At 49.5% G+C, this 13,376-nt stretch overlaps 1 protein-coding gene across 4 annotated transcripts in view; it reads left to right on the top strand.

The window, feature by feature from the left end:
* Gsg1l (GSG1 like) overlaps positions 1 to 13,376 on the top strand; it is a 197,369-nt gene that overhangs the window by 147,972 nt on the left and 36,021 nt on the right. For all 4 annotated transcript variants that reach the window (XM_029532867.1, XM_021209511.1, XM_021209532.2 and 1 more), the window contains one exon: positions 10,713 to 10,824. In XM_029532867.1, the coding sequence (XP_029388727.1) occupies positions 10,713 to 10,824 (112 nt within the window). The remainder of the gene's footprint in view (positions 1 to 10,712; positions 10,825 to 13,376) is intronic.

The following is a 13,376-nucleotide window of genomic DNA, read 5'->3' as shown; positions in this document are numbered from 1 at the left end:
CTTTTACCTGGTGGAGGAGAAAGCTGTTTGATTATGTATTCTGCCTGTCCTGTTTCCTCCGTGCAGGCTTTTGAAATCCCCAAAGCCACAATTTGCCTCTTGTTTTCTGCCTCTCCTGCAGCTGAGCCCAGAGGCCATGAATGTTTTATATCTAGCTGCCCCGTGAGGAGGGCATGGGCTACCAGGAGATATTGGATGAGAGACATATTTGTTAATATTAAAAATCACCCCCTACATATTTACCCTGAGTCACCAAGACCCCCAGGACCCCTGTGGACCTCACCCACATGGCCTGAGCTCCTCCACAGCCTCAGGCTGGATGGGGTCGGTGGAGTGCACAGGCTGTTGGGAGCCCAGGAAACCCACTGCGTGACATTGGAAGGTCCCTGTTAAATGCCACCTCCGATTTGGGCCACTTCACTTTAAAAGGCAGGATCCACACAAGAGCAGTGCTAATGACTCAAGTGGTCTGAGATTAGACCTGTGGAGAAGGGCAGAGAGAGCCAACAGTCTCTGCTGAGCGGGCTGGGTGGAGGGCGTCCCACTAATTGCCACACTCTGGAGAAGATGCCAGCCAGCTCGAGCCCTCAGCCTCAGAGGGCAGAACGAGAAATTAGCTCAAATTGGAGCTGGAAAGATTTAGGTTATATGTAAGAAGGAACTTTCTCAACTCTGAAATATGCTACCAAGAGAGGCTGCGGGTTCTCCACAGAGTGGCTAAAAATAGCTCATTCTTTAAAAATAGGTCTGGGCGGCTTTAAACACTGCCTGCACAGGCATGGGGATGGTCTGCAGGGCCGTCTCCCTGGCCCTATGCCCCTCAGCCCCAGACATTGGTCCCTATGGGGATGGCATCTGGGTATCTCAGATTTGTGCAGAGCAGCCTTTTCTACAACCCTGCTGAACCACCCCGGCTCCCAGGGCTCTAACAGGGAAGGCTACTCGCTCTGGCCAGCTGCTCCTCATTTACTTCTGGTTGCTCTGACCCTCCCTGTTGCTGCACCCCACCTCTGAGTCTTGCCAGGGCAGTCTGGTCCACCTCCTGCTTCTCAGTTCCCAAAGGGACTGACCACCTCCCCAGAAAGGACAGCAGCCCTCCCTGCTGGCTTCCAGCCTGCTCTTTCTTCTAATCCCTTCCCTACTAGGCAGTCAGAGAGGACTTCTAAGAAGCACATCTAGATTTGGGGTGCAGCTCAGTGGTGGGGCCATGCATGAAGCTCTGGGTTCCACCACTGCCCAAACAAATAAGCCAAGTATGTCTTGCAGCAGGAACGTGGTTTCCCCATGCTTTCTTCACAGATCTCAGAATCAAGTCCAAACCCCCAATGGCTTTGAACTTTCCATGAAGGGTCCTATTTTCCCCTCCAGCATCTCTCACCCCTGGCATGCCCTACCCAAACCCCATCTTAGCTCCACTTTGCCTGGAAGCTGCAGCCTAGTCTCTCCCCTGCTTCTTTAAGACCCTCAGCCTGGATGGTACCCACTGTAGGGGCTTCTCACTCTACAACCCTGGACCTCCTGTTTTGACTGCCTTGACACAGAAGTCCCCATCCTATTTTGAGGCAAGCCCATACATCCACCCCTAGTCCATGCCCCCTTCTCAGAGAGAAGGCCTGGTGCTTCCAGCCCCAAGGACTCTGAGCATAATTACTTGGAGTGTAGAGGAATGGCAAGATGCATACTGCTCATTGGGGTGGGTCATGCCTGTAGCTGAGTCCATTCTGGGCTACAGAGTGAGTGTCTGTGTCAAAAAAAAAAAAAAAAGCCAAGGAGTTGGGGGTAAAGGGAGGGAAGCTGCCATGTGGGTTTTCCTTATGAAGCATCATTTAAAAAACAAACTAACAAACAAACCAGGCGTGGCAACCTGCGATCCTAGCACTTTAGAGGCAGAGGATGGACAGAGGATCAGGAGTTGGAGGGCAGCCTTGGCTATCGGAGAGGCACTAGAGGGAGAGGGAGGGTAGGAAAGGGTGAAAGGAGACAACTGAGCCGTTCCCTACAGTGTCCTGCCCCTCTGTCCACTCTGCTCCATCCCAGCTGGCCAGGATAGACTGGGCTGAGCTCAGGGCAGACCATAGAGGAGGAGACATTGGTCACAGGCTTCTCTCCAGGCTGACCCTGAGCTGTAGGAGCCATTTAGAACAGAGGGGAAAATTAACAAATCAATTTGGTTGTGTGGCAGAGGAGAAACTGAGGCTGGGAGTGAACCCACCTGTACACTGGGGAGTCAGTGTCCCTTGGCCATGAAATACAGATGCAAGTTTCAGGTTAGTCACAGCGATGGTAAAGTGGTAAAGTCCTACCGTGTTCCTCCAACAGTACCCCATAGAACCCCTATGTTTGCTTGGTGCTGGTACTCAGTATTCCAGCCAGGGAAGGGTGGAGGGGAGAGGTTATGGAGACCAAGATCAACACACACACACACACACAAACACACACACACACACACACACACACACACACACAGTCCCTACACACTCCAGTCACTCCATCTCCCTCCTCCAGCTCTGCTCCCCATCCCCCCCTCGTCAGCTACATTATTACGTTACTCCATAAGCACGTGATTTGAACATTTTAATTTCATCTGTGGCCTCTCAGCTCTCTCATCTCAAGATGACCTGCCTGGCAATGCACTTGAGGCTGCCCATGAATAAAGTTAATTTCCCATAAAAAAAAAAAAATGAAAAGGTAAGGAAAAGTCTAGCAGCTAGCAGGCAGACAGTACAGATTCCGTGACAGGCTGCATGTCTCGCCAGGTTCCCCAGCAGGGCTTGCCATTGCCCCATCCTGCCCTCTTGAATCTGCTTCCAGCTCCAGTGCGTCCCTAAATGCTCTCCCTGCTTCTCAGGTTCCTGGAATTGCTAGCAGCTCTAGATCATCTCCCAATGTATGCAAGAATATTTATTTAGACACGAATGCTCCCCAAGTGTTCTCTGTAATAACCGAGACTTTAATAACATCTTTAATAACAAACCTTATTATAAGCTAATTAATCAGCTACCTCTACGATCGTGCCATTAAACGGAGCATAGCAATCACGCAAGATATTCAGCCCTGCAGAGAGAGCTGGGCCAAAGTAGCCAAGGCCTGGAAACTAGGTCGCTGCCACTGCCCTGTGCAGGGGCAGTCTCAAGATCAGAGGGTGTGTCCTCCTCAGAATGAATCGCCTGGGTTCAGATCTGCTAGGTCTCAGGGATGACTAGGAAGTGGCCCTTTCCCTCCCCTCCCCCCCAAGGGGACGAAACAGGATTTGGGAAATGTCATGTGCTAAATCCTGAGAGGTCAGGTCCACCACTCTCTCCACCTGCATCTCCCAGGCTTGCTTATCTGGGCTGGCTTTAACTCATGAGCACAGAACCTAAAGAATGTGCTGGAAAACCCCATATGCTTTCAGCTTGCCTGCACTTTTCTACATCTGGAAAGACTACTTCACATCTCCTCGATCCTCCAGCCTCCGGTGCCCTATTTGCCTGCTTAGCCTCCTTCATGGTGAATGACCTTAACTTGCCCTTGCTCTGTGGTGGGGAGTCTAGGAGCTTGTCATGGAGCTCAGTCAGAGCCTGTGGTTATCTGAAGAAGACCTTTATAAGATCTGGCCTGCTCGTGTTTCCTCATGGGAGGAGGAGGAGCCTGAGAGCCTCTCCTGAGGTCCCAGCTACTTTCTTGACACCCACTTACATAAAGCCTGGCCTGACTACACAGGTCCTAAGGAGGGGTAAGAGTTAAAGTGGGTGGGGATGGGTGGAAGGTTGACAGGGAAACAGAGGTCATCTTGCAGCATCAGAAGGTCATTGCCCATGCTGTCTGAGCTTCTCGGTGGTCTAGGTGCAAGAGTTACCCGCACTCCTGAAAGTAACCCAGGCTTGGGTGGAAAGCATTTCTTGTATCTGTCAATGCCCTCTGTCTGGGCAACTAGAAACCAACTTCTTCCCAGGAAAGCCCATAACACCATTCAACTCAAATCTTACTCAAGTTCCCGTTCCCCTGTACCCTTTTGGTAGAGCATCTGAGTTGCCAGCTAGCTACTGGATTCTAGAACCCTCTCTCATCTGTTTTGACACCTTCTGTTTGGTTTCTAGGATCGGCCTTGAGTTTCCGTTCACCAGATGCACATGCCTCACCCTACTCCACTGTTATGACCTGATCATCTAAGTAGGCGATAGACCAGAAACTCCATCTCCCACTTGACTTCTATCTACCCTTTTGCACAGTCACCCGCAGCCTGCTACTCTCACACCCTGAGCCCGGAGCTTCCTCTATCATTTCCAATTCAATTATTCTCAATCCATGCCCTCTGAGAACCATACTCCAGTGGGAGCCTGTCACGGTGCCTGTGGTCTCTGGTTGGCCAGTCCATGGGTAACTTTACTGCGCTGCTCACCTTTCTTCTGATATCTACTCTCTTGAGTTCCCTTTCCCCTGGACCCCAAGCTATCCCAGGTTTCTTTCCATGCCTGTCTCCAGGTTAGCTTCCTCGGCTGGTCTCCTGGCTCTGCTCAGCCCCAGATGCCTCATCTCCTCTCCTCTTCCAGTCTTTCTGCCATCTCTCCCAGGCTGCCACCTCGTTTCTTCTTCTATGCCGATGATCCCTTTCCAGTTCTGACAGCTCCCAACCACAGAGTGTACATTAACTGCTCACTCGATATCTACAAAGACAGGAAATAACTATTTCAAGCAAATATGGCCCCTGAAAGATTCCACCCACCTAGACATCTTCCCTTCCTCTCTTGGGCTTTTCTATCTCAACAAATGCATTGTCATCCACCCAATCGCTCAAACCAAAGGCCAGCCTGGACTTTAAGACAGCCACTCCACCCACGTCCACCCACCAACAAATCCTATTGGCATGAAGCTTCATCTTTTTCTGTTGCTGAAACAAAATACTCAAGGCTAGACATTGATATGGAAGAGACGTTTATCTGGTGCATGGCTCTGGATCCGTGAAGCCTGGGAGCGGGACGCTGGCATCCACTCTGCATCAGAGTGTTGGGTCTGACAGTGACAGAGTAAGAGAGGCAGCTTCCTCTGCTATACCAACATCATCATCTACCTTAAGCACCCTCACAAGTCACACCTCCAAATGCTATTAGATCCAAATGTAGGGGTTACGCTTCCAACACATGACATAAGCGTTGGTGGGACTCTGCATTTCAGTCACTTGCCCAGCCCAGCCTCTTTCCTAGGCTCCTTTCTTCTCCCCTCCCCTTAACCATCCCACTACCCCGTGAGCAGTAACTGCAGTGCTCTTTAAAAGATAGTGGACTGGATTTGAGGCACAATGGTGGAGTGCATTCCTAGCGTGCCTGGCCACGGGCCTGGTTTTCAAAGCAGACTCTTTAAAATGCAAAGAGTTCCACTGTGTCTTTCAGAGATGTACAGCTTTCATTTACTGAGCTTTCTTAAAGTGTGGCCCTTCCTGTTTGGAGATAAGTAGAATTCAATCTATGAATCAATGCTGTTCTAAATCAGTGGTTCTCAACCTTCCTAGTGCTGTGACCCTTTGATACAGTTTTTTTATGTTGTGGTGAACCTCAACCATAATATCATTTTGTTGCTACTTCATAACCGTAATTTTGCTACTGTTATGAATGTAAATACTTGATATGCAGGATATCTGATCTGCATGACCCCGGTGGATGGGTCATTTGACATCCAAAGGAGAGAACCACCATTCTAAGCCAGGACTGTGGAAGTGAGTTATTCTGCCAGCAACTGGGTCTGGCCTTGGTGTGTAGCTGGGAGATCCTGTATTAGGTCCTGTACGGCCTTGCCGCCTCTCCCCTAACTAACATCAGCAATGCTGGCCCCCGACGCTGCCTTGAGGTCTCTGTGGTGAAATATCTGACACAAACTTAAGGGGAGGAAGGTCTATTTTAGCTCACGGTCTTGGAAGGTTGTTGGCCCATGCTCTTGAGCAGAGAGCATGATGGTGTGGAGAGCCTCGGGGGACACTTCGCAGCTACTCTGTAACTGCTCTCACTAACGTTTCCCTTCCATCTGAGTGTTCACAGAGGCTTCTTACTGTTCACACCACCCATGCATATTTACTTATTATTAGTGTGTATGTGCAGGTGTGCTGGGGGTCAGAGGACAGCTTTCAGTAGTTAGTGCTCTCCCTCCACAGTGGTCGTCAGGCCTGTGTAGAAAGGGTTTTCACTCACTGAGACACCCTACTGGCCCCCATTTTACAAACCAAGAGATCATACTCCCGAGAGTCCTGGTGACTCTTAAATCCTATGGGAAATCGATGGAAGAGGCTCAGGGAGGCAGGAGGTGGGATGCAGGAAGGCTCATCCAAGGGTGCGGGGTTTCTGAGAGGGAAGCAATATCAGAGCAAGTAAGCGCGGAGCAGGAACACAAGGGAAAGCCTTCTTTCTCCAGGCCATGATTCCCACAGTACAGTGTAATGATTAAAGTGTGTGTTGACACAACATGCACAATGGGTGTCTGGATTGGTGGCACAGAGCACAGGTGAGACAGGAGCAGAGGTAGGAACCAGAGCTACGTATGTTAGAACACTTGGAATAGCATGTGGGTGAGCATCCTCACATGAAATTCTGGGGACCAGAAATATTTAGAGTATTTTTTCGACCTGAAGTATTTGTGTATGCAAATGAGGTATCTTGGGAGGGACCCAAGGTTAAACAGGAAGTTCATTTTTGCTTTATCTCTGCCTAAGGCACAGTTGAGAGGTATGTTTTATGTGATGCTCACACCTGTGTTTTGACTGTAGCTTGTCACATGAAGTCAGGGGCAGGTTTGCCGCTTGTCAGCACTGAAGAAGTTTGCGATTTTAGAGCATTTTGAATTTTTTTTGAATTTGTGTTATTCACAACCTGCATAAAAGAATCATTCAAAGCCAGTGAGAAAGAAGGAGCCATTCTGTTAGGGTTCAAAGCAATGAGCTGATCACTGAGGAGGTGACATCAGGTCCTTCCTTCACACCATGCAACAGGCTAAACTCTAGATGGACTAATAAACTCCTACGAGGGTGTTGGGAAAATACAAGAGAAATGTGTTAAGTAGACACAGAAAGCAAAAGCCAGAAAAGGCTCATAGAGGACTCAGTCAGTTGCAGAAATGTAAGGCAAAAGCAGCTTTATCCATAATGGCCAAAGCCTTGAAGCAACTGACTTGTGCTTCTATACATGAATGGATAAGCAAACTGTGGTCCACCCAGAAATCAGAGATCTCTTCAGAAATAAGAGCAAATGAGACTCCACCCACCAGCAGACATGGAGAGAACGAAACACTTAACTACACTTAACTTCTTGGTGACAAGCCAGCAGGGAAGACACAGTATGGATTCCAACACCACCACATGTGGAAACGCCACAGAGGAGACAGGAAACAAACGTAAGGCTGCTGGCCGCTTAGGGGCCGTCGGGAGGAAGCAGATGAGCCAGGAGGGTTTTAGAGACTTAGAACTCTCTGGATGGCACTGAATGGTGGACATGCATCACTACAGAGTTGCCAGTCCTACAGCTGTGCTGCACAAGCAGGAGTCAATGGGGCTTGCTGTGAGTTTTAGTGACTAGCAGTGTGCCCACCATGGCTCCTCCATAGGAAAGTGTGTCCCATCCCGAGGAAAGAAAATGACCTCTGAACTGAGGGTATGGCGAGGATGCGAGCACTCTGTGCCTGCCAATCAAGCTCCTCTGGAAAACAAAACTTACTGCTGAAAAAAGAAAGATGTGTGCAGAGAAGACTAGCCTCAGGTTTAGTAACCTGAGCACATAAAGAACTTATACCAGCCACAGGGAGATGGTGTGTGTGTGTGTGTGTGTGTGTGTGTGTGTGTGTGAATGAATGTGTATTGTATAACGTATGTATGGTTTGTGTGTGTGTGATATGTGAGTGTGTGTGTATGAATGTATGTGGTATAGTGTATGTATGGTTTGCGTGTCTATGTGAGTGTGTGATATGGTGTATGTATGGTTTGTGTGTGAGTGTGTGTGCGAGATATGTGTGTGTGAGTATGAGGGGGTGTGATGGTGTGTGGTGTGTGTATGGTTTGTGTGTGAGTGTGTGTGTGGGTGAGGATATGTGTATGTGTTTGTATGATATGTGAGTGTGTATGGTGTGGTGTATGTATGGTTTGTGTGTGTGTGTTTGTATGATCTTCGAGTGTGTGTGTGTATGATATGTAAGTGTATGTGGTGTGATATATGTGTGGTTTGTGAGTGTGTGTGTTTGGTATGAGTGTGTGTGATGTGTGAGTGTGTATGTGGAGTGTGTGTATGGTGTATGTGTGGTGTGTGACTGTGTGTGAGTATAAGTGTGTATTATGTAGTATGTATGGTGTTGTGTGGCATATGTAGTGTGTGTACATGTAGGTGGTGTGTAGTGTTTGAGGTAGAGTGTAGTGTTTGTGGAGTGTCTGTGAGTATATATGTGGTATGTGTGTATGTGGTGTGTTGAGGTTTGATCTGTTGCTATGTATTGTAATGCTAAATACTGGCTGTTAAGATGTAGTTGCCCTTGAATAGATAAGGAAATCTTCACACACACCAAGTGATGCTATGAAACTTGGTTAAATCTTTATTGGTTAAATAAAGATGCTGACAGCCTGTAGCTGGGGTGAAGAGAGGTAAGCAGGCTTCAGTTGCCCAGCTTGGGGTCTGAGGCAGAGACCACGAGGAGGAGAGAAAGAGAGGAAGACACCATGGGGAGGTGGATTGTGAGAACACGGCCAGTCTGGGTAGAAGCGGCCTGGATGGAAGATGGCAGGTCGTATCTCAGGGTTATTGACAGGGAAGTAGACAAAATAGCATAGTATTTTACGGCTTACTATAAATATAAAGGTTTGTGTCTTTTATTTGGGAACTAAGTGATCAAAGATGGGGTAGAAACCCCTACACAACTCAGGAGGATAAGATTAAATCCAGGCTATTCTCATCTGTATAGCAATAGTGAGGCAAAAACAAAACAAACAAACAGAAGAAAATAAAACAAACTACATAACAAGAACAAAACTCAAGAGAGTCGAGATCTGAGCCTGCCCTGGTTAGGTTTTTATTTTGTTTCATAGTTTGTTTTTATCAATTTGACACAATTCGGAGTCATCTGGGAAAAGGGAACCTCAATTGAGACAATGCCCCCTCCCTCTTTGATTTGGCCAATAGACAAGTCTGTAGGTTATTTTCCTGATTGATGGTTGATGTGGATGGGCTCAAGCACACTATGGGAGGCACCACCCCCAGGCAGGTGGTCCCGGCTGCTATGAGAAAGCAGGCTGAGCAAGCCATGGGGAGCAAGCCAGCAAGCTGCATTCATCCATTGCTTCTGCATCAGCTCCTGCCTGCAGGTTCCTGCCCTGACTCCACCCTTGGTAGGGAACTTCCTTGGATGCTACCTGAGGGCCGTGACATGTTGGTCTCCTGTCTTCCTCTCATCATCTACCCCCTTCCTCTTCAGGACTGTCTCCCTCCTCAAGACTGAGTCTGTAGCTTGAGGCCGGCCACACAGGAGGCCTCAGATGACATGGTCTATAGCCTGCTCCCCAAGAGAAGTGCTGTTCTGTAATAATCCTGGTGGTTGGAATGATCTGTGCCTAGTGGGCATCAGATACTGAGGCTGCCTTATTTTGGGTTCCTTGAGATTCTCCACACTTTCCAGAATCTTCATCTTTGGAATGAGGAAGGATTGGAGGTTCAGTGGGGTCAAGTGCTTAGCGCAAAACTACACCGAGAAAGTGTGATGAAGACAACCCATCCCCCTACTCCTCCAGCTCACAGCTTTCCAACTGGATGATTACCTAATCACATACTGCGAATTCTCAGAACTAAACAGTCCACAAAACACGTGCACAAAACAGCTGCCCTTGCTGTGTCACAGGTTACCTTTGTGTCACCATAGTGACAATAGCCAACAGAAACCCTTAGGTTTAAGGGGAAAGGATTTATTTTTGGCTCATGGTTCAACTCCACCCTGGTCACAAAGGCAGGCTGTGCAGCTCACTCATGGGTGCAGGAGTCTGGTAGCGGCTGCTCACATCATGGTGGACCAAGAGGCAGAGATCCCGTCCCTGTGGGCTACCACCTCCAGTTGGGCCCCATGTCCTACAGCATCCATGGTTTCCACAAAAGCACCACCAGCTGCAGTGAGAACAAGTGTCCAAAACCTGAACTGGTGGGGACATTCCTTGGAGGACAGCTCAGATTCAAACCATACACTATCCCATTTAAAAAACAAAACAAAACAAAACAAAACACTGGTTGTGTTAAAAAGAAATCTGTGAAATAGATTTTATGACCCTAAACAGTGAGCTTTGGAAATTATCCCAGGCCACTTGTGCCACTTGGTTTTTCTAACACAGGTGTCAGCATGTTCGATTGCAGGCTAAAACCAACCCTTGTCTGCATTGTTAAGAAAGTCTTATAGGAGAAACTCATTAGTCAACATAGCTCCCACAGCCAGGGTGATGAGTTAAATAGTTTTTAAAACAGACAACATGGCCCCCAGACTCAAAGTTTCCTTTTTGGCGCCTTTCAGAACCAGTTTCTAACATATACCTGTTGCTTAAACTTGGAAAGGGCTAGTCTGGATCCTCTGGTCCACCACACCGGCTCCCAGCCTCTGCTTCCAAATGATGTCCCTTCCGTGCTCTTTCCTAATCCTAACAGTTCAGCTGGCAAGTGGCCGGGGGCGGGAGGTGTCCTAGAGATGGGACAAGTCCTTCCCTGGATCCTGACACCTGCTCTGCTCCGCAGGTCTCCTGGGAATGGTCGCACACATGATGTACACACAGGTGTTCCAGGTCACCGTGAGCCTCGGTCCTGAAGACTGGAGACCTCATTCCTGGGACTACGGGTGGTCCTTCTGGTAAGTGGCCTTTGACCTTCGGATACCAGAGTCTGAGTTATGCTGGGTACACAAAGGGATGTGTCAGGGTCCTGTGGTTTGTGGATGGCAGAAACCATGTTGCCTAGAACAGGGAGGGTGCTTACTCAGGATGAGGTGGACAGGGGTGAGGGTGGAGGGTGGGCATACACAACCAGCTGGGACTCTGGTTTGTTAAAAAACACAAAAAACAAAAAACAAAAAAACAATCCCCTGCCCCATCAGCCTAAGCGAAGAGACCCTGCAACTTCCCCCAAGGCCAGTGTGTCCTCCACAAGCACACATGAGGCGTAAGTCTCTCCAGCATGGGCTGATGTCCTGAACTTCCCTCTGATGGACACAGGTCCTGTCTCTTTTCCGAGTGGTTATAGCAGCTGGGGAATGGCTTGGGAGTTGTGGCTCAGCACAAGTAGGCCAACCTGGAGCCAGGGATGAGTCCCAAGGTGTCCAGTGGCATCTAGGTGGACCCCATGCTGTGTGAGCCCCTGCAGGGTCCACTTCAGGCACAGCTGGATCCGGGAGATCTGGTGATTTCCTCAAGGACCCGGTCTTTCTCTCCCTCTTCCGATGTCTCTCATAGCTTCAGTCTCGAGCAGCTTCCCTCCAAGTGGTGGCAAAGATGGCAGGCAAGCACCACTTCCGGTACAGCCCCTTACAACCAATGAGCAGCATAGGAAGATGGGAAATGGGGAAGTGGGAGGTGGGGGTGGGTCCTTTTCTGACCTTGCTGGCAAAAACTCTCATTGGCTTAGCACGAGTCAGGTGACTATCCTTGAGCCAATGATTTAAATACTGGGGAAATGAGAAGGACCTGCGCGGGGGTGGGGGTGGGGGGGGTACCCGAGTCACGTGGTCCAGAGCATCCCTTCGGTAGGGAGTGGAGAGGGCTACGAGGATGCTGGAGATAACATTGGAGGGCACTGGGGCTCAGGGCAGCTATTCTCCACGGTGCCGGGGATGCAGCTGTGGTGGCTCAGGTCCCATGAGTTCCAACAGAGCTCCGGATCAATACTTAGGGAACTCAAGAAACCTGAATGGGGAATACAGCCTTGTTAGCAGAAGGGACCTGAGTCCCAGTGGTCTGGTGCTCAGCTAAAATGAGTGACAGGCATGGTGCTCCATGCTAAAGCTAAAGAAGTCCACAGACTTCTTAGCCTGCTGCCATTCAGGATTTGACATAACAGTGACTTCTTGTTGTCTAGTGGGAACCAAGGCTCAGAAAGGGTAGAACACTTGCCCCAGGTCACACAGCTTTAATGCAGCACTAGGATTTTTCTCTGTACCCCAGGACACTTAGCAGCCCCTGTAACCAACTGGGCTCCCAAGCTGAGTTTGCTGGTTTTGACCCTGGCCCTGTTTCCCTTGGGCCTGGCTCCTTCGCCCACCTGTCTCCCACATAGTACCAGCTTCCTCAGGACTTGTTAAAGCCGCCCACCACAAGGCTCTGATTATGGCCGACACAATCGTCCCTGTCACAGGGGCCCAAGGGATAGGTAACCATGTCTCATTCCTTGGTCAAAGGAAGCCAAGGCCAAGGGAGGCCATCTCGTTTGCTTAATGAATGTGAATCCAGTTGTTACAGTTCTGGTCTAAGCCTCCTTGGCTCACTCCAGGCAGGGTGTAAGAGACCAGGTTTGAGGCAGGAAGCCCCAGCCTCCAGCTTCAGGAATCATGAGGCTGAGCCCCTGGAACACTGAGCATTGAAGGCTGCTGAGCATTCTCTGGAGGACATCTGTGCTACAGTTGAAGATCCCCATGGTTAGGCGTGTGGTGAACCCCAGTCTTAATGCATTTTGAGCCACCCAGCAGGCAGAGTTGAGGGTGGCTGACAGTGAAACATTAAGTCGGGTCCAAGGCTGACCCTAACCCCTGCCAGCTGTAGATGCTGGCCAAGAGCCTTACCCCTGTGTGCCTCAGTGTTGTCGGCTGTAAAAGGGAGACGGTCATTTCTGGAGTGGCAGCCCCTTTGACCACTCAGCGTCTGCTGGGTCCAAGGGAAACTGCACATCATCTCCTATGGCTTTGCAGGCCACCCAGGCTCAGCAGGTTGGTCCTAGCTTGGAGACTTCCACAACCATCTGGTTCACATTACTGAGAGATGACTAAAGTGACCTTGGAGATAGCTCAGCCCAATGCTGGCTAGCATCGGATGGTGGCCAGGGCAGCTTCTTATGCCTGGCGGCTGGTACCCAGGGTCGGCGTCCCATGATCAAACATTTCAGGATACCCAGGTGGAAGCTGCAGGCTTGTGTGAGGTCCTGTGTCACTCTGCTGCACTCTGTGAGTGAAGGGCAGGTGCAGGAGCTGCGGCCCCTGGTAGAGGCTCTCATAGACAGAAGTGAAGAAGTGTGGCTTGCTCTGGGGTCACCGGCACTGACTGAGGTAGTCACTCAGGCTTGACGAATTTCCTTGTGTGTGTGTGTATGAGTATGTATGAGTGTGTGTGTGTATGTGTGTGTGTGTGTGTGTGTGTGTGTGTGTGTGTATGTGTGTGTGTCGACAGCTTATAGTAGCCAAACAAGGCAGATGTTCTG

Source organism: Mus pahari, chromosome 1, assembly GCF_900095145.1.
Source record: "Mus pahari chromosome 1, PAHARI_EIJ_v1.1, whole genome shotgun sequence".
Lineage (NCBI taxonomy): Eukaryota > Metazoa > Chordata > Mammalia > Rodentia > Muridae > Mus > Mus pahari.
The sequence above is the reverse complement of the archived record's forward strand: the minus strand, read 5'-3'. Positions and strand labels throughout refer to the sequence as shown.